At 43.9% G+C, this 24,986-nt stretch overlaps 1 protein-coding gene across 1 annotated transcript in view; it reads left to right on the forward strand.

Annotated features, from left to right (window-relative positions):
- LOC120048994 (DNA polymerase nu-like) overlaps nucleotides 1-24,986 on the forward strand; it is a 77,326-nt gene that overhangs the window by 20,763 nt on the left and 31,577 nt on the right. Inside the window, 2 exon segments of the mRNA XM_038995254.1 lie at nucleotides 20,285-20,342; nucleotides 23,483-23,560. Of these exon segments, the coding sequence (XP_038851182.1) occupies nucleotides 20,285-20,342; nucleotides 23,483-23,560 (136 nt within the window).

Raw genomic sequence — 24,986 nt, forward strand, 5'->3', positions numbered from 1 at the left:
ACACCTGTTTAAATAAGCATACACACCTGCTTATAAACACCTGCTCACAAACACACACACACTCCCTTTCCCAGGCTCATATATTCTGAAGGGGCCACTCATACAGACCACTCATAGTTTTCATATTGTCTCCCCTCCTCTGACTGAATGGACACCCTTGGAAATGAGTCCATGTTTTTGTTTCCTTATTGCCTTGTCAGCCTCATATGAGCCGACAATGCCAAAACACCGGCTAGTAGTTTTAAACAGGGGATTGTTTAACATTTAAATATTTGTGTTGCTTTGGTTGCTTGCGGCCCGTGTTGCCTACCTCCATATGGCCTGTGGAGAATTAACAGAGATGGTAGTCTATACAACATTCTAATGGGATCTGCTCTAAACGTTTTGCAGTATCACATACGCCGTATGTTTATACATGCATTGTCTTATTTATAGAAATTAGGGCCAGGAGTAATTTTTTTCTGGATCCTAGTTATAGCTAGAACTATTTTCAATCGTTTTGTCATGAACAAGTTTTGAATTGTAACAAGGGTTTTTACTGACCATGTGACCGGACTTCAGACAGTAGAATCTGAGATGTGATGTGGCCTTAGAGAAAGTAGTGTTGACTGATGGGCTACAGAGAGTAGTGATATCTGTCTCTGTCTGCCTTTCTGTTTCTCTTTCGGTCTGTCGGTCTGCCTGTCAGAGAGCCTCTTACATTGAGCTGCAGGGTGTCTCGGTAAGAACAGTACAGTGTTAGTGGTTGTCACTTCAACATGCTGCCCCTGTGTGATGATTGAGCTTTGCTGCGTTATCTCGTTGTTGCTCTTGTTGCTGACGGGGCATGATTTGAAAGGTGTGTTGTCATAACAGCACTTCAGAATTACAGTTTGAGGAGACTTTAAAAAGATAGAGACAGTTGTGTGTGCGAGCGTGTGTGTGTCTTCAGATGTATTACACTTGAGGTTTGAGGCAGTTCAAGGATGTCTGGGTCATTCCACGAAAAGAGTACCTTTTGCGTCCCTTTGATATTTTAAGGAGAAATTGTGCACCAATATTGCATTTTTACAAGGCTGTTATATTAAAGTGCCTTTCAGCAGTTGAAAAAATAACAAAGACACTATTCCAGTTAAGAGGCAGTAGTGTTCTTCTACATTTACCTTGTTTAAAAACATTGGTGTAGAACAAGCTTATATTTGGGTTCTGGTGGAGTACAACAGTTAAACTAAGCTCATGAGGCATACAATAAGTTATATTCTTCAAGAATCAATGGGTACATATCATTAATTTATAAGTTCAAAAATGTATGTACCAATTTATGTATGTGCTGCTTGCCCCTTTAAATGAAGTGCCCTTTAATAACTTTTCATGTTCAAAACTGTGCACTCTCCTCAAACAATAGCATGGTATTCTTTCACTGTAATAGCTACTGTAAATGAGATTAACAATAATTTAAGCTTTCTGACAATATCAGATATGTCTATGTACTGGGAGATGTTCTTGTTACTGACAACCTCATGCCAATCGCATTAGCCTACGTAAGCTCAACCGTCCCGTGGAAGGGACACCGATCCCGAAGAAGGATGCCTGGATAAAAATGCCTTCCTCACCATCTTAAATAAGCATGCCCCATTCAAGAAATTTAGAACCAGCAACAGATACAGCCCTTGGTTCTCTCCAGACCTGACTGCCCTTAACCAACACAAAAACATCCTGTGGCGTTCTGCATTAGCATCGAACAGCCCCCGTGAAATGCAACTTTTCAGGGAAGTTAGAAACCAATATACACAGGCAGTTAGAAAAGCCAAGGCTAGCTTTTTCAAGCAGAAATTTGCTTCCTGCAACACAAACTCAAAAAGGTTCTGGGACATTGTAAAGTCCATGGAGAATAAGAGCAGCTCCTCCCAGCTACCCACTGCACTGAGGATAGGAAACTCTGTCACCACCGATAAATCCACTATAATTGAGAATATCAATAAGCATTTTTCTTCGGCTGGCCATGCTTTCCACCTGGCTACCCCTACCCCGGTCAACAGCACTGCACCCCACAGCAACTCGCCCAAGCCTTCCCCATTTCTCCTTCTCCCAAATCCAGTCAGCTGATGTTCTGAAAGAGCTGCAAAATCTGGACCCCCATAAATCAGCCGGGCTAGACAATCTGGAACCTTTCTTTCTAAAATTATCTGCCGAAATTGTTGCAACCCCTATTACTAGCCTGTTCAACCTCTCTTTCGTGTCGTCTGAGATTCCCAAAGATTGGAAAGCAGCTGCGGTCATCCCCCTCTTCAAAGGGGAAACACTCTTGACCCAAACTGCTACAGACCTAAATCTATCCTACCCTGCCTTTCTAAGGTCTTCGAAAGCCAAGTTAACAAACAGATCACCAACCATTTCAAACCCCACCGTACCTTCTCCGCTATGCAATCTGATTTCAGAGCTGGTCATGGGTGCACATCAGCCACGCTCAAGGTCCTAAACGATATCTTAACCGCCATCGATAAGAAACAATACTATGCAGCCGTATTCATTGACCTGGCCAAGGCTTTCGACTCTGTCAATCACCACATCCTCATCGGCAGACTCAACAGCCTTGGTTTCTCAAATGATTGCCTCGCCTGTTTCCCCAACTACTTCTCTGACAGAGTTCAGTGTGTCAAATCTGAGGGCCTATTGTCCGGGCCTCTGGTTGTCTCTATGGGGGTGCCACAGGGTTCAATTCTTGGGCCTACTCTCTTCTCTGTATACATCAATGATGTCGCTCTTGCTGCTGGTGAGTCTCTGATCCACCTCTACGCAGACGACACCATTCTGTATACTTCTGGCCCTTCTTTGGACACTGTGTTAACAACCCTCCAGACGAGCTTCAATGCCATACAACTCACCTTCCGTGGCCTCCAACTGCTCTTAAATACAAGTAAAACTAAATGCATGCTCTTCAACCGATCGCTGCCTGCACCTGCCCGCCTGTCCAGCATCACTACTCTGGACGGTTCTGACTTAGAATATGTGGACAACTACAAATACCTAGGTGTCTGGTTAGACTGTAAACTCTCCTTCCATACTCACATCAAACATCTCCAATCCAAAGTTAAATCTAAAATTGGCTTCCTATTTCGCAACAAAGCATCCTTCACCCATGCTGCCAAACATACCCTCGTAAAACTGACCATCTTACCTATCCTCGACTTCGGCAATGTCATTTACAAAATAGCCTCCAACACCCTACTCAACAAATTGGATGCAGTCTATCACAGTGCCATCCGTTTTGTCACCAAAGCCCCATATACTACCCACCACTGCGACCTGTACGCTCTCATTGGCTGGCCCTCGTTTCATACTCGTCGCCAAACCCACTGGCTCCAGGTCATCTACAAGACCCTGCTAGGTAAAGTCCCGCCTTATCTCTGCTCGCTGGTCACCATAGCAGCACCCACCCATAGCACGCGTTCCAGCAGGTATATCTCTCTTGTCACCCCCAAAGCCAATTCCTCCTTTGGCTGCCTCTCCTTCCAGTTCTCTGCTGCCATTGACTGGAAAGAACTACAAAAATCTCTGAAACTGGAAAGACTTATCTCCCTCACTAGCTTTAAGCACCAGCTGTCCGAGCAGCTCACAGATCACTGCACCTGTACATAGCCCATCTATAAATAGCCCAAACAACTACCTCTTCCCCTACTGTATTTATTTATTTATTTTGCTCCTTTGCACCCCAGTATTTCTACTTTGCACACTCATCTACTGTCAAATCTACCATTCCAGTGTTTTAATTGCTAATATTGTATTTACTTCGTCACCATGGCCTATTTATTGCCTTTACCTCCCTTATCTCACCTCATTTGCTTACATTGTATATAGACTTATTTTTCTACTGTATTATTGACTGTATGTTTGTTTTACTCCATGTGTAACTCTGTGTTGTTATATGTGTTGAACTGCTTTGCTTTATCTTGGCCAGGTCGCAGTTGTAAATGAGAACTTGTTCTCAACTTGCCTACCTGGTTAATATCCTTCCAGGATACCCGGGCCAGGTCGATTAGAAAGGCCTGCTCGCTGAAGTGTTTCAGGGAGCGTTTGATAGTGATGAGTGGAGGTCGTTTGACTGCTGACCCATGACGGATGCAGGCAATGAGGCAGTGATCGCTGAGTTCTTGGTTGAAAACAGCAGAGGTGAATTTAGAGGGCAAGTTGGTTAGGATGATATCTATGAGGGTGCCCGTGTTTACTGCTTTGGGGTTGTACCTGGTAGGTTCATTGATAATTTGTGTGAGATTGAGGGCATCAAGCTTAGATTGTAGGATGGCCGGGGTGTTAAGCATGTCACAGTTTAGGTCACTTAGCAGCACGAGCTCTGAAGATAGATGGGGGGCAATCAGTTCACATATGGTATCCAGAGCACAGCTGGGGGCAGAGGGTGGTCTATAGCAGGCGGCAACGGTGAGAGACTTCTTTTTAGAGAGGTGGATTTTTAAAAGTAGAAGTTCAAATTGTTTGGGTACAGACCTGGATAGTAGGGCAGAACTCTGCAGGCTATCTCTGCAGTAGATTGCATCACCGTCCCCTTTGGCTGTTCTATCTTGTCTGAAAATGTTGTAGTTAGGGATGGAGATTTCAGAGTTATTGGTGGTCTTCCTAAGCCAGGATTCAGACACAGCTAAGACATCCGGGACATTCATGTCTGTAGCCATGAAGTGCTTTGAAAGGCTGGTCATGGCTCACATCAACACCATCATCCCAGAAACCTTAGACCCACTCCAATTTGCATACCGCCCCAACAGATCCACAGATGATGCTGTCTCTAGTGCACTCCGCACTGCCCTTTCCCACCTGGACAAAAGGAACACCTATGTGAGAATGCTATTCTTTGAATACAGCTCAGCGTTCAACACCAAGCTCATCAATAAGCTAAGGACCCTGGGACTAAACACCTCCCTCTGCAACTGGATCCTGGACTTCCTGACGGGCCACCCCCAGGTGGTAAGGGTAGGTAACAACACATCCGCCACGCTGATCCTCAACACAGGGGCCCCTTAAGGGTGCGTGCTCAGCCCCCTCCTGTACTCCCTGTTCACTCATGACTGCACGGGCAGGCACGACTCCAACACCATCATTAAATTTGCCGATGACACAACAGTGGTAGGCCTGATCCCCGACATCAACGAGACATCCTATAGGGAGGAGGTCAGAGACCTGGCCTTGTGGTGCAAGGACAACAACTTCTCCCTCAACGTGATCAAGACAAATGAGATGATTGTGCACTACCTGAAAAAGAGGACCGAGCACGCCCCCATTCTCATCAACGGGGTTGCAGTGGAGCAGGTTGAGAGCTTCAAGTTCCTTGGTGTCCACATCACCAACAAACTAACTTGGTCCAAACACACCATGACAGTCGTGAAGCGGGCATGACAAAACCTATTCCTCCTCAGGAGACTGAAAAGATTTAGCATGGGTCCTCAGATCCTCAAAAGGTTCTACAGCTGCACCATCTGAGAGCATTCTGACTGGTTGTATCACTGCCTGGTATTGCTCGTTCTCCGACCGCAAGGCACTACAGAGGGTAGTGCGAACGGCCCTGTACATCCCTGGGGCCAAGCTTACTGCCATCCAGGACCTCTATACCAGGCGGTGTCAGAGGAAGGCCCTAAAAATAGTCAAAGACTCCAGCCACCCTAGTCATAGACTGTTCTCTCTGCTACCACACGGAATGCGGTACCATAGCGCCAAGTCTAGGTCCAAGAGGCTTCTTAACAGCTTCTACCCCCAAGCCATGAGACTCCTGAACATCTAGTCAAATGGCTACCCAGACTATTTGCATTGACCCCACCCCCCCCTCCACACCAGTGCCACTCTCTGTTGTCATCTATGCATAGTCACTTTAATTAACTCTACCTACATGTACATACTACCTCAACTAACCAGTGCCCCCGCACATTGACTCTGTACCGGTACCCCCCTGTATATATTGTTATTTTTGTTACTGCTGCTCTTTAATTACTTGTTACTTTTTTCTTATGCTTATCCATATTTTTTAAAACTGCACTGTTGGTTAGGGGCTCGTAAGTAAGCATTTCACTGTAAGGTTGTATTCGGCGCATGTGACTAATACAATATGATTTGATTTGATGTTGGCAATAGAATAAGCTTTCAAATGATGCCCATCTGACCTAGATTGTGATTTGTAATGGAATGTTTTGTAATTGTGTGACGGTTAATTTGATTGAAGTTTTAAAAAGTCTTCTGAAGTTTGTTATTTCCTTTTTAACATGTCAGACTTGATTTGCCCTAATTTAACATTTATCAACCCCTACAAAAATGTCCATTAACTATAATCCACATAATAATTCACATTTTCTTTTGCTGCAGGGTTATTTTCCTGCTGCAGCAAACTGGCTCAAATTAAGATCCTACATCTGTATGCTTTTATAGTTCTTCTGTTAGAAACATTTCAATTTGGCCCTATCCATATAGGCCAGAGTAAGGGGTTAATTTGGTAGTATATATTTTTTATTTAACCTCTTGAGATGGGAAACGTGTTTTTTTTCTGAGGTTAAACGTGCTGTGTGCTGTTTTTGACAGAATGTTAAAATTAGGAAAAATATTAATTGGAGGACAAAGTTGCACTTCTTAAAAGGTACCGAATTTGTGGAACAACCCATATGTAGAGGATTTAAAGGGAGTAATGGGAGTAAAGCTTATGGGAGAAAAGCTTGGATCACAAGGCTGACTGGTGTAGAATAAAAGTATATATGGCATTCTGGCAGAGTCAGTCTTAGTTATTCAAACATACAAAGGATTTCTACATATCAATCCTGGAACAGGAAGAGGACTGACAAATACAGCGATGAAAATAAATTGAGGGTCAAGTCCTGGGCGGCAGCCAGACACTATAGTGGTTTTGTCTGTTTGTTTTCCATGATTGACTCCACACACACAATCTTAACCTTTTTCCCACTTAACCTTTATTGGGAAAAATGCTAAACTGACCCGAGATCAGCATCTAGGGGCAACTTCACCCTACGCCGTAAGAACTAAGAGAGTGGTGTAGATAAGATAAGGACCTGAGTTAAGACGTCTCTGTGTTCTGTGTAAGAGGAGTAACTGATTCAGGGTCAGTTTTTCTGAGAGCTTTGAGCAGAATGCAGGTTCAGCAGTGACAGTGTAGAGCTGTGTGTTTGACAGAGCGGTATTAATCAGCCGTGTGTGTGTTTGTGTCTCGTACTGTCAGCAGTAGCAGAGGTAGCTGATCCAAGCTTCTTTATTTTAGCTTTCCCTCATTCATCCATCTTCGGTGTTCGCCGTGACGTAGTTGACACAGAGGCTGAATCTCACAAACACACACACACACACACTCTCACACACACACACCGCACACACGCCATCCATCACCCTTAACCCTTTACATTTGTGGGAATTGGCCTATATGTATAGTGCTAAATTGAAAGGTTTCTTAAAGAAGAAATATGATAGCAATGGTAGCAATTTAAAAATCTGGTAGCAGTTACATCTCTTTGGAGATTATGGGGACATTTTCAGACTAAAGGTGAGGACACAACAGTTCACCTGACACAAGCCTGAATCCAAAAACATCACACTGTTGATTTTATATGCGATCGCTGATTAATTTGTTTTGTACAACGTCCCTCATTTTGAAGTCACACAAACGACTTCTAGGATGGCAGTTACAGATTGAATGAATGTAGCGGTCGATGGAGCAGCGGAATGAAATTCAGGGTGAGTCGTCAGGCAAAGAGCTTTCAACTTTTAGGTGCTTTTTTTTGGTTGGCTCTCCTAGCTGTGCCATTGAGGAACTGAAGCAAGCACGCTTGTAGTTTTTTGTTTGGAACACAGTCCTGCATCCCCACCATCACACAATTACTGTTGTTGTTTACGCAATTCAAAAACAGGCCATTATAAATCTCAATCTGGGTCAGGTGGGCATCTTTTGAAACCTTGTTCTATTGCCAACATGACTTGCTAAATTATAAAATACGATCTTACGGTGTTGTTGCGCATAGAATGGAGTCATTCAGGTGCATGTTTCCTCAAAACAAATTTTCTCCACAATAGAGCTCGCCAATTTGTAGTCCTAAAAGCCTTATACATTTTGTTCTATGATATAATATCAGGCAGTTAACTTTTATGAATTATAAAGGCTTTATGTGCTTATTTTGATGATATAAATGCTTAAAAATTCACAAAAAGTGACGTTAGCTGATGAAGATTATCTCATAGAACAAAATGTCTAAGATCTCCTAAGCTCCTGCCCCTGCACATTGACTCGGTACTGGTACTTCTTGTATATAGCCTCGTTATTGTTTTTATTGTGTTACTATTTTCTGTGTTACTATTTCCCCCTACCCCTACCCACATGTTCATACTGTATTACCTCAACTACGACTTTTTCCACATTTTGTTTAGTTACAGCCTTATTCTAAAATGGATTACAAAAAAAAAACATTTTCCTCATCAATCTACACACAATAGCCCATAATGACAAAGAAAAAATATCACATTTACATAAGTATTTAGACCCTTTACTACTATGTTGAAGCACCTTTGGCAGCGATTACAGCATCAAGTCTTCTTGGGTATGACGTTACAAGGTTGGCACACCTGTATTTGGGGAGTTTCTTCCATTCTTCTCTGCAGATCATCTCAAGCTCCGCCAGGTTGGATCGGGAGCGTCGCTGCACAGCTATTTTCAGGTCTCTCCAGAGCTGTTCGATCGGGTTCAAGTCCGGGCTCTGGCTGGGCCACTCAAGGACATTCATAGACTTGTCCCGAAGCCACTCCTGTTTTGTCTTGGCTGTGGGCGTAGGGTCGTTGTCCTGTTGGAAGGTGAACATTCGCCCCAGTCTGAGGTCCTGAGGGCTCTGGAGCAGGTTTTCATCAAGGATCTTTCTGTACTTTGCTCCGTTCATCTTTGCCTCGATCCTGACTAGTCTCCCAGTCCCTGCCTCTGAAAAACGTCCCCACAGAATGATGCTGCCACCACCATGCTTCCCTGTAGGGATGGTGACAGGTTTCCTCCAGACGTGACGCTTGGCATTCAGGCCAAAGAGTTCAATCTTGGTTTCATCAGACCAGAGAATCTTGTTTCTCATGGTCTGAGAGTCTTTAGGTGCCTTTTGGCAAACTCCAAGCGGGCTGTCATGTGCCTTTTACTGAGGAGTGGCTTCCATCTGGCCACTCTACGATAAATGCCTGATTGGTGGAGTGCTGCAGAGATGGTTGTCCTTCTGGAAGGTTCCTCCATCTTCACAGAGGAACTCTGGAGTTCTAACAGTGTGACCACCGGGTTCTTGGTCACCTCCCTGACCAAGGCCCTTCTCCCCTGATTGCTCAGTTTGGCTGGGCAGCCAGCTCTAGGAAGGGTCTTGGTGGTTGCAAAGTTCTTCCATTTAAGAATGATGGGGGCCACTGTGTTATTGGGGACCTTCAATGGTGCAGAAATGTTTTGGTACCCTTCCCCAAACCTGTGCCTTGACACAATACTGTCTCGGAGCTATACGGACAATTCCTTCGACCTCATGGCTTGGTTTTTGCTCTGACATGCACTGTCAACTGTGGGACCAATCAAGTTGTAGAAACATCAAGGATGGTCAATGGAAACAGGATGCACATCAATTTCGAGTCTCATAGCAAAGGGTCTGAATAGTTATGTAAATAAGGTATTCATTTTTTTTATACATTTGCAAAACAATTCAAAAAACCTGTTTTCGCTTTATCATTATGGGGTATTGTGTGTAGATTGCTGAGGATTTTTGGTTTAAATGTAATCCTTTTTAGAATAAGGCTGTAATGTAACAAAATGTAGAAAAGTCAAGGGGTTCTGAATACTTTCCGAAAACACTGTATTAACCGGAAACAGCGTCTAAGATGGACAACTGTTGGTTTCAATGTAATCTACTCACGTTCGCATATGCCATTTCGTGGTGGTTCACATCTTTCTAGATCTGGATTTAGAGAGCCGGTTACTAGCGCTCAGTGCGCACTGAAGCAGACGGTGGATGAATATTAAATGTTTGGCTGTGAGTGATAAAAACAAATCTGCCTTTAAGAAAATTTCTTGAAGAATATTATGGATGTTTTGTGTACAAAGGTAATGACTAAAGTGTCTTGTCTTATTTTAAAAAAATAATAATAATTTGACTTGTCTCTGTGGGAATTGTCTTTTTGGTCATGACTTCAACTAAACTGCAATACCAGAGTGGGCCTGTAGGTGCATTGAAAAGCGTGTCTCCAGACCGGAAACTGGGGCCTTGTTCTCAACCCCTACACGGTTGTAAAGGGTTAATGAGAGACAGATCTGCTGGGACTGACAGACACACTCCTTCTCTTTCTTCTCCTTTTTTTCTCTCCTCTCCTCCTTTTTTCCCTTATTTAGGCTACCTTTCCTCTCTTCTCCTCTCTTCCTTTTTTTGTCTCCTCTGATTCCTCCCTCTCACATTTTGTCTTCTGTAACTCTCGCTCTGTCTGTCACTCTCACTGTTTGTTTGTCTGTCTCTCACTGTCACTCTCTCATCTGTCTTGTGGAGGTTTGTTCGCTGTGCTGCAGGATTGGGTTTTTGTGTCTGTGTGCATGTCTGTCGTCTGCCGTTGTGTCTGTGTCTGTCATTTTCTTTGTGTGTGTGTGTGTGTGTTGTTCTGTCTCTCTCTATGTGTGTGTGTGTGTGTGTGTGTGTGTGTGTGTGTGTGTGTGTGTGTGTGTGACTGTGTCTGTGTGTGGTCACAGTGCTGTGCTTCAACATATGCTGTGTAGGAGCAGGGGCCGGGAGAGAGACCTGCAGGGGCGGGGTCAAGCCTTCTGTCAACCTGGCAGCTCTCGCTCTGTGTTTGTGTGTGAGGGGAGGTTTTAGCCTGATCCTGATATCTGCTGCACTCAAAGGATTACAGTGCATGATGGGAAAGCTGAGCAGACACATCTGACACTGTGAATCACCTGCCATGCCACGGCCAGAAACTTCTCTGTCTCACAGACACACACACACACTTGACACAACATGGTTAAACCTAGAAAACGTGTCATTACACACATTCAACAACACACACTCAGCATTATTTTGCTGCCATTTACTGTTTTCTATGTCCACTGTGGGAATGTGCTTCAGCTCTGTCCCCACCCTACTGCTGCAGTATCTCTCTCCTTCCTCCCTTCCCCTCTCCCTCTTTCTCTCTCTCACACCATCCCCTCTATCTCTCCCCCCTCTCTGTCCCCTCTCTCTCTTCCCCTCTCTTCCCTCTCTCTCTCCCGCCCCTTCTCTCTTCCCCTCTCTCTTCCCCTCACTTCCATCTCTCTCGCTTCCCCTCTCTTCCCTCTCTCTTTCCCACCCCCTCTCTCTTCCCATTTCTCTCTCCTCCCCCACCTCACTCTCCCGCTCCCCCTTTTCTCTTTCCATCTCCCTCCCCATATCACCCCCCCTTCTCTGTCCCTCTCTCTCTGTCTAGTGAATAATAGATGATGTGCTGTAGGTACAGAGTGCTGCTTTCTCTGTCAGATGACACAGACTGGGAGGAAGTAGCTCTTGTTAATGTCTGTTTCTACTGTGATGATGTGTGTTTCTACTGCAAGTGTGTGTCTACATTACATTTCAATACTGCAGATCTTCTTTCCTGGTTCTCCCCTATTTAACCATCACCATCACTCACACACATACTCACACACCCTCTGCAGCAGTGTCAATTCCAGTGTTATAGATCCTGCAGCGTGCGGCGTGTGTGTGTGAATGTAGTGGGAGCAGTGTGGACTGGTCTGGATAAACAGGGCTTACAGGGAAAACAGTTGAGCACGGCCCAATCTCTCCCTGCGCCTCATCAATCCTGTGTGTGTGTGTGTGTGTGTGTGTGTGTGTGTGTGTGTGTGTGTGTGTGTGTGTGTGTGTGTGAGAGTGTGTGTGTGTGTGAGAGTGTGAGAGTGTGAGAGTGTGTGAGTGTGTGAGTGAGTGAGCGAGCAAAGGCTCAAATTCCTTCGTGGATCGATACAGTGTTGATCTGAGGTTATTTAAAGTTCTGCCTCGGCTCAGAGAACTCAATAGACCTGAAGACATCTTAGCTACCCAACATCATCTGACATCACACTTTGGTTTAAATACTATTCGAAATCATATCAGCTACTTTATCTGGGCTTGATTGAGCCTGCCTGGTGAAATAGAAACAATAGAATAGTCCCAAAGCTGCAAACCCCGCCCATCTGGCACTCCAGGCACGCTAGAGAAAACACTCAAAAGTATTTGAAGGATTTTCAAATACTAATTGAACCCAGGTCTGGAAGACATTTTAATTGTTCTATCTCCACCCTGATCTGAGGCCAGGGTTTATATGTGGTCACAGGTTATGTTACGAAACAAGTATAGTGTAGAGAATCATTGTACCATCTAAACTGCTGTGAAATGTCTTTCCATAAGCAAAAATATTGTATTTTCAACTGTTTGAAGCTGGTGTACACAACCGAAAGTAAAAGCCGCAAAAACTAAACTTAAGAGCAGAAGGGATAGAACGCATCTACCGCTTCTTAGACTTACTTTCAATGAAAATGACATGTCTATAACTCACATTTCTATGTGAATTTGGTCGGGTTGCGCAAAAAGTTACATATTGTAGCTTTAAAATCTCTACGGGATCGGTGTCCCTATACCGCGACGGTTGAGTTAACGTCCGCTAATGTGATTAGCATGACGTTGGAAATAACAAGAACATTTCCCAGGACATAGACATGTCTTATATGGGCAGAAAGCGTCAATTCTTGTTAATCTAACTGCACTGTCCAATTTACAGTAGCTATTACAGTGAAAAAAGACCATGCTATTGTTTGAGGAGAGTGCACAACAACAAAAAACTGTTATCACCGCAACTGGTTTGATACATTCACCTCTGAAGGTAAATAATGTACTTACATTCAGTAATCTTGCTCTGATTTGTAATTCTGAGGACCCCAGAGATAAAATGTAGCATAGTTTTGTTTTATAAAATCAATTTTTATATTCAAATGTAGTAACTGGGTTCTACAGTTTGAACCACTGCTGTCTCTGGCTCCACACCCACCCCGCCCGGCCATCTAGATGTGTGAAAGTTAGTATAATAATGATCCATGATGTATGACATTCCTGGGAATGTGTAAACTTAAATGTTGTATTACCATATCATTTTTGTATGTTCTCTATAGTTATGTGTTTGAAAATGTATCAATTGACCAATTCGGCACATTTGGGCAGACTTGATATAAAATATTGTCCAGTATTGCAATGCTTCACTGGATCAACCTGAAACTTTGCACACACACTCCTTCCATCTAGTGGCCAAAATACAAATTGCGCCTGAACTGCAATATTATATTATGGCCTTTCTCTTACATTTCAAAGATTAATTATTTTTATTTATTTATTTGAAAACACGTTTTTTTGTTTGTATTATCTTTTACTAGATCTAATGTTTTATATTCTCCTTCATTAATTTCACATTTCCACCCACTTCAGAGTGTTTCCTTTCAAATGGTATCAAGAATATGCATATCCTTGCTACAGGCAGTTAGAAATATTTTTTTTTTTAAAGGGTCAGATTCTTAAGAGGTTGCGTCAAACTGATCAGGGAACAGTATTTATGATTTTTAATAATAATACAAATATTCCAAAACATCCATCCTGCTTGCAACAAGACACTAAAGTAATACTGTGCTTCTACACCTGCATTGCTTGCTGTTTGGGGTTTTAGGCTGGGTTTCTGTACAGCACTTTGAGATATCAGCTGATGTAAGAAGGGCTATATAAATAAATTTGATTTGATTTACTGCAAAGAATACAACACATTACTGAGTACCGCTCTCCATATTTTCAAGCATAGTGGTGGCTGCATAATTGTATGAGTATGCTTGTAATCGTTAAGGACTGTTGAGTTTTTCAGGATACAAAATAAACAGAATGGGGCTAAGCACAGGAAAAATCCTAGAAGAAAACTTGGTTCAGTATGCTTTCCACTAGACACTGGGAGATGAATTCACCTTTCAGCAGGACAATAACCTAAAACACAAGCCCAAATCTACACTAGAGTTGTTTACCAAGAAGACAATGAATGTTCCTCAGTGGCCGAGTTACGGTTAAAGACTTACATCTTCTTGAAAATCTATGGCAAGTCCTGAAAATTGTTGTCTAGCAATGATCAACAGCTAATTTGACAGAGCTTGAAAAAAAAAAAAGATGAAGAATCGGCCAATGTTGTACAATCCAGGTGTGGAAAGCTCTTAGAAACTTACCCAGAAAGACTCTCAGCTGTAATCGCTGCCAGATGTGCTTCTACAAAGTATTGACTCGGGTGTGAATACTTATGTAAATGGGATATTTCTGTATTTAATTTTCAATAAATTAGCAAACATTTCTAAAAGCATGTTTTCACTTTGTGGTTATGGGGTTTGTGTGAAGATAAGTGTTAGGAAAAATATATATTTAATACATTTTTCATTCAGGCTTTAACACAACAAATGTGGAGTAAGACAAAGGGGTATGAATAGTTTCTGAAGGCACTGTATATACTGTACAGTACAGAGGCCCAGCCCGTATCCCTGACCTTATTAGTGTGTAAACAGCATCCCATTGCTATAGCCCCATCTCATACTGACTAGTAATAAACTAGGGGTCCCCAATTAATTTCAGCCGTGGGACAATTTTTCCTTGAGCGGATGGTCGAGGGACCGGTACATAGTTAAAAATAATTTGCGAACTGAAAATTGACTGCAAGAATCCCAAACAGATATATTATTAGATATTTTTTCATATATTTTTTTACAAACCTTGATTAAGTTTGCCAGAGCCAGAACACACGTGGGTGAAGTGGCGGCTTGAAAATGTCTCATTGGCTTTGCTACTCTGATTGGTTGGAGATGATCCAATCGCTGATTACCTTTTTGTACACCACCCCTCATTTTGACGTCACCACAAACGACTTCAATGATGGCAGTCTCTTTGAAGTATGTAGCGAACGATAGAGCAGTGGAAGAATTCAGTTTGAGTTGTCAGGCTATTGCCCTTACCCACCTATACAAGAGGAAAAATATGTGAAAATGATGTTCATTGACTACAGCTCAGCGTTCAAAATCGTTGTCCCCACCAAGCTTACGACCCTGGGACTGAACGCCTCCCTCTGCAACTAGGTCCTGGACTTCCTGGCGGGCTGACCTCAGGTGGTGAGTGTAGGCATTGTTACAGACTCCCACCACCCAAGCCATAGACTGTTCTCTGCTTCCGCATAGCAGATGGTACCGGTGCATCAAGTCTGACACCAACAGACTCCAGAACAGCTCCTATCCCCATGCCATACGACTGCTAAATAGCTAACTAAATACCTTACTTTATTGTGTTCTTGTTATTCCTTATTTTTATATCTTGTTTATTTTTGTTCTACCTTGTTATTTCTAGTATTACATTGTTATTGATTACTGCATTGTTGGGGTTAGAGCTAGCAAGAAAGGCATTTCACTGTACTTCTGCATGTGACATTCAAACTTGAAACAAAGATTTACCACCCCTTACCACCTCCTGGGTCAGTGACTTGCTTATACATAGTATATCACTATCTGACAAGCTCCTATATATTATTATTTAATCTCTCCCTCTAATACATATACAGTACACTAAGTATACAAAACATTAAGAACACCTGCTCTTTCCTTGGCTTAGAATGATCAGGTGAATCCAGGTGAAAGCTATGATCCCTTATTGATGTCACTTGTTAAATCCACTTCATTCGGTGTGTATGAAGGGGAGGAGACAGGTTAAAGAAGGATTTTTAAGTCTTTGAGACACACCGGTTTGTGTGTGCAACTCAATATTAGGAAGGTGTTCCTGATGTTTGGTATAGTGTGTGTGTGTGTGTGTGTGTGTGTGTGTGTGTGTGTGTGTGTGTGTGTGTGTGTGTGTGTGTGTGTGTGTGTGTGTGTGTGTGTGTGTGTGTGTGTGTGTGTGTGTGTGTGTGTGTGTGTGTGTGGTTCTACCTATGATGTGAAATAGAAATTGGATGAATCAACACGTACTGTGGCTGTGAGACAAAGGAATTGTATTACTTTTATATTACTTTAGAATCCCCGAGGGGAAATGGATTTGTCAACGCAGCAAACACAATAGGCTACTATAAAAACTCTCCCTTCTGAATGAACGTTCCATCCACTCCACCACTGCTTTGATCTCCTCCCATCAGGTCGGACATACCAGACAATGAAATGTCGCTCTGAACGCTTCGGTAGGAGTTTCATCCCTGGGGCTGTCACTATAATGAACAATTCTATGTACTGTGCCTTCAGAAAGTATTCATACCCCTTGCCTTACAGTGCCTTCGGAAAGTATTCAGACCCCTTGACTTTTCACATTTTGTTACGTTACAGCCTTATTCTAAAATGGATTCAATATAAAAAATCATCAGCAATCTACAAACAATACTCCATAATGACAGTGAAAACATGTTTTTAGAAAGTTACCTTATTTACATAAGTATTCAGACCTTTAGCTATGAGACACAAAATCGAGCTCAGGTTCATCCTGTTTCCATTGATCATCCTTGAGATGTTTCTACAACTTGATTGGAGTCCACATGTGGTAAATTCAATTGATTGGACATGATTTGGAAAGGCACACGCCTGTTTATGTAAGGTCCCACAGTTGACAGTGCATGTAGGATCAAAAACCAAGCCATGAGGTTGAAGGAATTGACCAAGAACCCGATGGTCAAACTGCCAGAGCTCCAGAGTTCCTCTCTAGAGAAGGGAGAAACTTCCAGAAGGGCAACCATCTCTGCAACACTCCACCAATCAGGCCTTTATGGTAGAGTAGCCAGACGGAAGCCACTCCTCAATAAAAGGCACATGACAGCCCGCTTGTTTGCCAAAAGGCACCTAAAGACTCTCAGACCATGAGAAACAAGATTCTCTGGTCTGATTAAAACAAGAATGAACTCTTTGGCCTGAATGCCAAGCGTCACGTCTGGAGGAAACCTGGCACCATCCCTACGGTGAATCATGCTGGTGGCAGCATCACGCTGTGGGGATGTTATTCAGCGCCAGGGACTGTGAGACTTGTCAGGATTGAGGGAAAGACGAACAGAGCAAAGTACTGAGAGATCCTTGATGAAAACCTGCTCGGGACCTCAGACTGGGGCGAAGGTTCACCTTCCAACATGACAACGACCCTAAGCACACAGCCAAGACAAGGCAGGAGTGGCTTCGATACAAGTCTTTGAATGTCCTTGAGTTGCCCAGCCAGAGCCCGGACTTGAACCCGATCAAACATCTCTGGAGTGACCTTAAAATAGCTGTGCAGCGACGCTCTCCATCCAACCTGACAGAGCTTGAGAGGATCTGCAGAGAAGAATGGGAGAAACTCCCCAAATACAGGTGTGCGAAGCTTGTAGCATCATACCCAAGAAGACTCGAGGCTGTAATCGCTGTTAAAGGTGCTTCAAAAAAGTATTGAGTTAAGGGTCTGAATACTTATGTAAATGTAATATTTGCTCAAATTTCGGAAAATATGCTTTTGAATTGTCATTATAGGGTATTGTGTATAGTTTGAGTTTATTTTTTTTAATCAATTTTAGAATAAGGCTGTAACGTTACAAAATATGGAAAAAGTCAAGGCGTCTGAATACTTTACGAATGCAATGTATTGTGGAGTGACACTTAAATACATTTTTCTAACTAGAACTTGTGTCTCCATTAGTAACACCTGTGTGTGGCATGGGGCACTGCATGCCAGCATTGTCTGTGTGCCAACCTTTGCCAAGTCTCCAACCATGCCTTTCCATCTCTCTATCTCTCTCCCTCCTTCCTTCCTCCCCATCTCTTTCGCTAACCCTCCCATCTCTCCCCCCTCTCTCTCTATCTCTCTTTCTCTCTCCCTCCCTCCAACCGTCTACCTCCCTCCCTCCCTTTCTCCAGTCTCTCTTGTTAACAATGGTAGCTGTTCAGATCTAATGATGTCGTAGTAGTAGAGCCAGTCAGTGTTAAATATCAACCGCTCCTATGCCTTTTAACACTCACTGACTGAAGGTTGGGATTCATTACCTGGGCAACGCTATTTTGTACATTCTAAAAAGCCTCTGAGAAAAGGTATCTTGCTCTCTTATTTTCTCAAATTACCATGCATATAGATATATTTCTCTAGGCGTGTCACGCCCTGACTTTAGTTATATTTGCTTTCTTTATTATTTGGTTAGGTCAGGGTGTGACAAGGGGTGGTTTGTTTAGTTTTTGTATTGTCTAGGGTTTTTTGTCTTGTCTAGGGTTTTTTGTTATCTATGGGGATTTTGTATTGTCTAGGGGTTGTAGGTTTATGGTGGCCTGAGTGGGTTCCCAATCAGAGACATCTGTTTATCGTTGTCTCTGATTGGGGAGCCTATTTAGGTTGCCATTTTCCATGTTGGTTTGGTGGGTAGTTGTCCATGTTTAGTTGCCTGTGAGCACTACGTTGGCTTCACGTTTCGTTTGTTATTTTGTTAGTTTGTTAAGTGTTCTTCGTTGAATTAAAAGATGTATTCCAATCGCGCTGCACCTTGGTCCACTCCTTTAAACGGCCGTGACAGAACTACCCACCAAAAAAGGACCAAGCAGCGTGGAGGAGAGGACTGGACATGGGAGGACATCCTGGACGGCAAGGGATCCTACACATGGGAGGAGATCCTGGCTGGAAGGGATCGCCTCCCATGGGAACAGGTGGAGGCAGCCAGGAGAGCGGAGGCAGCAGGAAAGGGGAACCAGCGGTACGAGGGAACACGGCTGGCAAGGAAGCCCGAGAGGCAGCCCCCCCCAAAAATGGGGGGGCACACGGGGAGTGTGGCAGAGTCAGGTTGGAGACCTGAGCCAACTCCCCGTGCTTACTGTGGCAAGCATGGGACTGGTCATGCCCCGTGCTATGGGGTGATGCTCACAGTGTCGAGGCGGGGCATTCACAGGCCGGTGTGCTCGGTGCCAGCGTCCCGCATTTGCCGGGTGGAAGCTGGCATCCAGCCAGAACGGGTGGGGCCAGCTCTGCGCTCGAGACCGCCGGTACGCCTCCACGGCCCAGTGTATCCGGTGCCTCGGCCAAGGACAAGGCCTCCTGCATGTCTCCCCAGCCTGGTGAGTCCGGTGCCTGTGCTAAGTCCTAACCCTCCTGCATGTCTCCCCAGCCTGGTGAGTCCGGTGCCTTCTCCCAGAGCCAGGCCTCCTGTGTATTTCTCTATTCCAGTGATGATCCATGGCAAGAAGCCTCCAGTGATGATCTATGGCACGAAGCCTCCAGTGATGATCCATGGTAAGAAGCCTCCAGTGGTGATCCATGGCACGCAGCCTCCAGTGATGATCCATGGCAAGAAGCCTCCAGTGATGATCCATGGCACGAAGCCTCCAGTGATGATCCATGGCACGAAGCCTCCAGTGATGATCCATGGCACGAAGCCTCCAGTGTTGATCCATGGCACGAAGCCTCCAATGAGGATCCATGGCACGAAGCCTCCAGTGAGGAGTTATGGCACGAGGCCTCCAACGAAGGCCGTCAGTCCGGAGCCTCCAGCGACATCCTTCAGTCCGGAGCCTCCAGCGACGCCCTCCTGTCCGGAGTCGCCCTCCTGTCCGGAGCCGCCGGAGTCGCCCTCCTGTCCGGAGCCCGCTGCGAGGGTCCCCAGACCGGGGTCGCCTGTGAGGGTCCCCGCTCTAGAGGCGCCACAAAAGTTGGCCAAGCCAGAGGTGGAGCGGGGTCTGCGTCCCTCACCAGAGCCGCCACCGCGGGGAGATGCCCACCCAGACCCTCCCATATAGGTTTAGGTTTGCGGCTGGGAGTCTGCGCCTTTGGGGGGGGTACTGTCACGCCCTGACTTTAGTTATATTTGCTTTCTTTATTATTTGATTAGGTCAGGGTGTGACAAGGGGTGGTTTGTTTAGTTTTTGTATTGTCTAGGGGTTTTTGTATTCTATGGGGATTTTGTATTGTCTATGGGTTGTAGGTTTATGGTGGCCTGAGTGGGTTCCCAATCAGAGACAGCTGTTTATCGTTGTCTCTGATTGGGGAGCCTATTTAGGTTGCCATTTTCCATGTTGGTTTGGTGGGTAGTTGTCCATGTTTAGTTGCCTGTGAGCACTACGTTGGCTTCACGTTTTGTTTGTTAGTTTGTTAAGTGTTCTTCGTTGAATTAAAAGATGTATTCCAATCGCGCTGCACCTTGGTCCACTCCTTTAAACGGTCGTGACAAGGTGTACGGTCTCTTGCGCTCTTATTTTCTCTAATTATCATGCATATAAATATATTTCTCTAGGTGTGTTGTGCTTTGCTTGACGATAAATGTTTTGTGATTTTAGAACTTCCAGGCCCTCCCAAGGCAGCCGGTGCAGATCACTAAGAAGCAATATGTTCAAGGTACAGTTAATCACACACACACATTCAAATTCAAATCCTGTCTAATTATGCATTATGCACAGCCTCTCCATATGTTCAAGGTAAAATTAATCACCACTCGCACGCACACAAATACACACAAACACACGCTAATCTTAACTTTTTTTGTACAGGCGTCCTACTTTTCACTCTGTCATTTAGGTTAGTATTGTGGAGTAACTACAATGTTGTTGATCCATCCTCAGTTTTTTCCTATCACAGCCATTAAACTCTGTAAATGTTTTAAAGTCACCATTGGCCTCAATCCCTGAGCAGTTTCCTTCCTCTCCGGCAACAGTTGTGTACAGGAGATTCGTCACATTAGTCTTGCAGACATGTACACTTTCTCTCTCCTTTTATTCACCCTGGTCATCACTAGTTCTATGGTTCTCTTTCTCCCTGCCTTCGGTGAGTCGTAGGTGCTAGCATCAGCACTCCCTGCCCTGCCACTCACCCATCATATCTCCAGAGCACCTACTCATCAACTCTATCTCTCTTTCTATCTCTAACTCTCTTTTTCTCTCTCAATTCAAGGACTTTATTGGCATGGGAAACATATGTTAACTTTGCCAAAGCAAGTGAAGTAGACAATAAACAAAAGTGAAATTAACAATAACAATTAACAGTAAACATTACACAGCAGTTCCAAAACAATAAAGACATTTCAAATGTTTAGATTTTCTACTGCCAAGTTTACGCCTTCACTATTACAGTGGAACGTTTTGTCCAGGAAGTTGTCTATAAGGGATTGAATTTGTTGTTGCCTAATTGTTTCCACACTACTTTCCTTCCATTTATAGCATTTCTTAATATTATTCACTTCCTTTGGCTTTGATGCCTCATGATTGAGTATTGCTCTGTTCAAGTAGACTGATTTTGCTGTGATCTGATAAGGGTGTCAGTGGGCTGACTGAACGCTCTGAGAGACTCTGGATTGAGGTCAGTGATAAAGTAGTCTACAGTACTACTGCCAAGAGATGAGCTATAGGTGTACCTACCATAGGAGCTCTCTCTCTCGCTCTCTCTTTGAAGGTGATTGAAGCCCTAATCAGTCCTTATTAGAGGTGTTACACTGTGTTTTGTTGCCCTGTGTGTGTGTGCAAGCGTCCGAGGTGTGTGCGTGATGGTGAACAGTAGGGGACGTTTTTCTCTTTTACTCAGTCGAGGTCAGCACTTACCTGCCCAGGATAATGACGTGGTGTTAGATTCGTCCTGATGGGATTCTCTACCTCAACCAACGACCCAGCTTCTTACCTAGCTAGTTTACTGCTAACCACGACCCAGTTTCTTACCTAGCTAGTTTACTGCTAACCATATAGTGGATGATGGACTAACTATTCATCTCTCCCCCTTGTCAAATCAAATCAAGTTTATTTTATATAGCCCTTCGTACATCAGCTAATATCTCGAAGTGCTGTACAGAAACCCAGCCTAAAACCCCAAACAGCAAGCAATGCAGGTGTAGAAGCACGGTGGCTAGGAAAAACTCCCTAGAAAGGCCAAAACCTAGGAAGAAACCTAGAGAGGAACCAGGCTATGAGGGGTGGCCAGTCCTCTTCTGGCTGTGCCGGGTGGAGATTATAACAGAACATGGCCAAGATGTTCAAAATGTTCATAAGTGACAAGCATGGTCAAATAATAATCAGGAATAAATGTCAGTTGGCTTTTCATAGCCGATCATTAAGAGTTGAAAACAGCAGGTCTGGGACAGGTAGGGGTTCCATAACCGCAGGCAGAACAGTTGAAACTGGAACAGCAGCAAGGCCAGGTGGACAGCAAGGAGTCATCATGCCCGGTAGTCCTGACGTATGGTCCTAGGGCTCAGGTCCTCCGAGAGAGAGAAAGAAAGAGAGAAGGAGAGAATTAGAGAGAGCCAAGATTTTCAAAATGTTCATAAATGACAAGCATGGTCAAATAATAATCAGGAATAAATGTCAGTTGGCTTTTCATAGCCGATCATTAAGAGTTGAAAGCAGCAGGTCTGGGACAGGTAGGGGTTCCATAACCGCAGGCAGAACAGTTGAAACTGGAACAGCAGCAAGGCCAGGTGGACTGGGGACAGCAAGGAGTCATCATGCCCGGTAGTCCTGACGTATGGTCCTAGGGCTCAGGTTCTCCGAGAGAGAGAAAGAAAGAGAGAAGGAGAGAATTAGAGAGAGCATACTTAAATTCACACAGGACACTGGATAAGACAGGAGAAGTACTCCAGATATAACCAACTGACCCTCGCCCCCCGACACATAAACTACTGCAGCATAAATACTGGAGGCTGAGACAGGAGGGGTCAGGAGACACTGTGGCCCCATCCGATGATACCCCCGGACAGGGCCAAACAGGAAGGATATAACCCCACCCACTTTGCCAAAGCACAGCCCCCGCACCAATAGAGGGATATCTTCAACCACCAACTTACAATCCTGAGACAAGGCCGAGTATAGCCCACAAAGATCTCCACCACAGCACAAACCAAGGGGGGGCGCCAACCCTTGTCTCTTTTTTTCTCTCACCTGTCTACTACATCTATTTTCTTTCTTTCTCTCTCTCTCTCTCTCTTTCTCTCTCTCTCTCTCTTGCTGTCTTCTCCATCGCTCCTATATATTTTCCCTACCTCACTATTTCTCACTATATTTCCTTCTCATATTTCCATATAGAAAAAAAACACTTACTTAATTATTTTTTCCTCTTTTAATTGAAGTCAGGAGATGTCCTCTAGTTAACTTCTCACACATGTTGTATTTATAGGGCTGCCAGTTAATTAAAGCACTGACTGGCTGGCTGACTTGCTAGGAAACTCACCAACACTACTCACTATAGAATGGAGCGGTGACAAGGCTGTTATAACACATTTATAACCTGAACAGTGTTATTACATTATTCAGGCTCACCGTAGGATGGTAGCTGTGTTATATCTTTATAAAAGTGGAAGTTGGGGTTTATAGCTGGGTATTTTATTTTAAATTCATTTTCTTTTCTTTATACAGGATAGTCCATTCAGTAACACTTGCCACTGTTTTCCAGGGAGTCCTGGGTAGTAGGATTGTACTATATTAACATGATCGGTACAGTAATATGGTAATGTAGGTTCATGGTGTCCCTCATGGCTGTGTGTTTGGTTCTCTCAGGAAAGGAAGCGGAGGTGGTGACGGTTCACCCACGGGCCATGTTCATCCCCCAGGACGGCTACACCTTCCTGGCTGCAGGTAGGCGAAGGTCACACTGGCCATATCATTCATTATTAGTGTACTTGTGTCAGCAAGTTATTCCCCATGCTTATTGTTAGTATTCTCTTTTTTTATACTGCTGAAGCAAGCACTCTTTTCTTTAGGAAATGTACCTTTTCTAGATGTTGTTTTTTTAAACCCCCTTTTAGAACCAAGACACACAAAAAATATCAATTGAGTGAATGTTTCACTTTCAGGGGTTAATGTACTGTATCGTTTTCCCTTCATTTTATTTTGCTGGGCTCTAATAACTAGCCTGGGTGGGATCGAAGGAGGGGGTCTATCTATCGTTCTTCCCCCCCAGTACAGCTTTTCCTCATGGTCTGTGTAGAGTAGACTGAGCCATCTGGCCTAGATTATACTGTATGTATGTACAGTTGAAGTCGGAAGTTTACATACACCTTAGCCAAATACATTTAAACTCAGTTTTTCACAATTCCTGACATTTAATCCTCGTAAAAATGCCCTGTTTTAGGTCAGTTAGGATCACCACTTTATTTTAAGAATGTGAAATGTCAGAATAATAGTACAGATAATTATTTCAGCTTTTATTTCTTTCATCACAGTGGGTCAGAAGTTTACATACACTCAATTAGTATTTGGTAGCATTGCCTTTGAATTGTTTAACTTGGGTCAAATGTTTTGGGTAGCCTTCCACAAGCTTCCCACAATAAGTTTGGTAAATTTTGACCCATTCCTCCTGACAGAGCTGGTGTAACTGAGTCAGGTTTGTAGGCCTCCTTGCTGCCACACGCTTTTTCAGTTCTGCCCACAGATTTTCTCTGGGATTGAGGTCAAGGCTTTGTGATGGCCACTCCAATACCTTGCCTTTGTTGTCCTTAAGCCATTTTGCCACAACTTTGGAAGTATGCTTGGTGTCATTGTCCATTTGGAAGACCCATTTGCGACCAAGCTTTAACTTCCTGACTGATGTCTTGAGATGTTGCTTCAATATATCCACATAATTTTCCTGCCTCATGATGCCATCTATTTTGTGAAGTGCACCAGTCCCTCCTGCAGCTAAGCACCCTCACAACATGATGCTGCCACCCCCGTGCTTCACGGTTGGGATGGTGTTCTTCAGCTTGCAAGCCTCCCCCTTTTTCCTCCAAACATAACAATGGTCATTATGGCAAAACAGTTCTATTTTTGTTTCATCAGACCAGAGAACATTTCTCCAAAAAGTATGATCTTTGTCCCCATGTGCAGTTGCAAACCGTAGTCTGGCTTTTTTATGGCGGTTTTGGAGCAATGGCTTCTTCGTTGCTGAGCGGCCCTTCAGGTTATGTCGATATAGGACTCGTTTTACTGTGGATATAGATACTTTTGTACCGGTTTCCTCCAGCATCTTCATAAGGTCCTTTGCTGTTGTTCTGGGATTGATTTGCGCTTTTCGCACCAAAGT

This window comes from Salvelinus namaycush, chromosome 6 (genome assembly GCF_016432855.1).
Source record: "Salvelinus namaycush isolate Seneca chromosome 6, SaNama_1.0, whole genome shotgun sequence".
NCBI classification, from domain to species: Eukaryota; Metazoa; Chordata; class Actinopteri; order Salmoniformes; family Salmonidae; genus Salvelinus; species Salvelinus namaycush.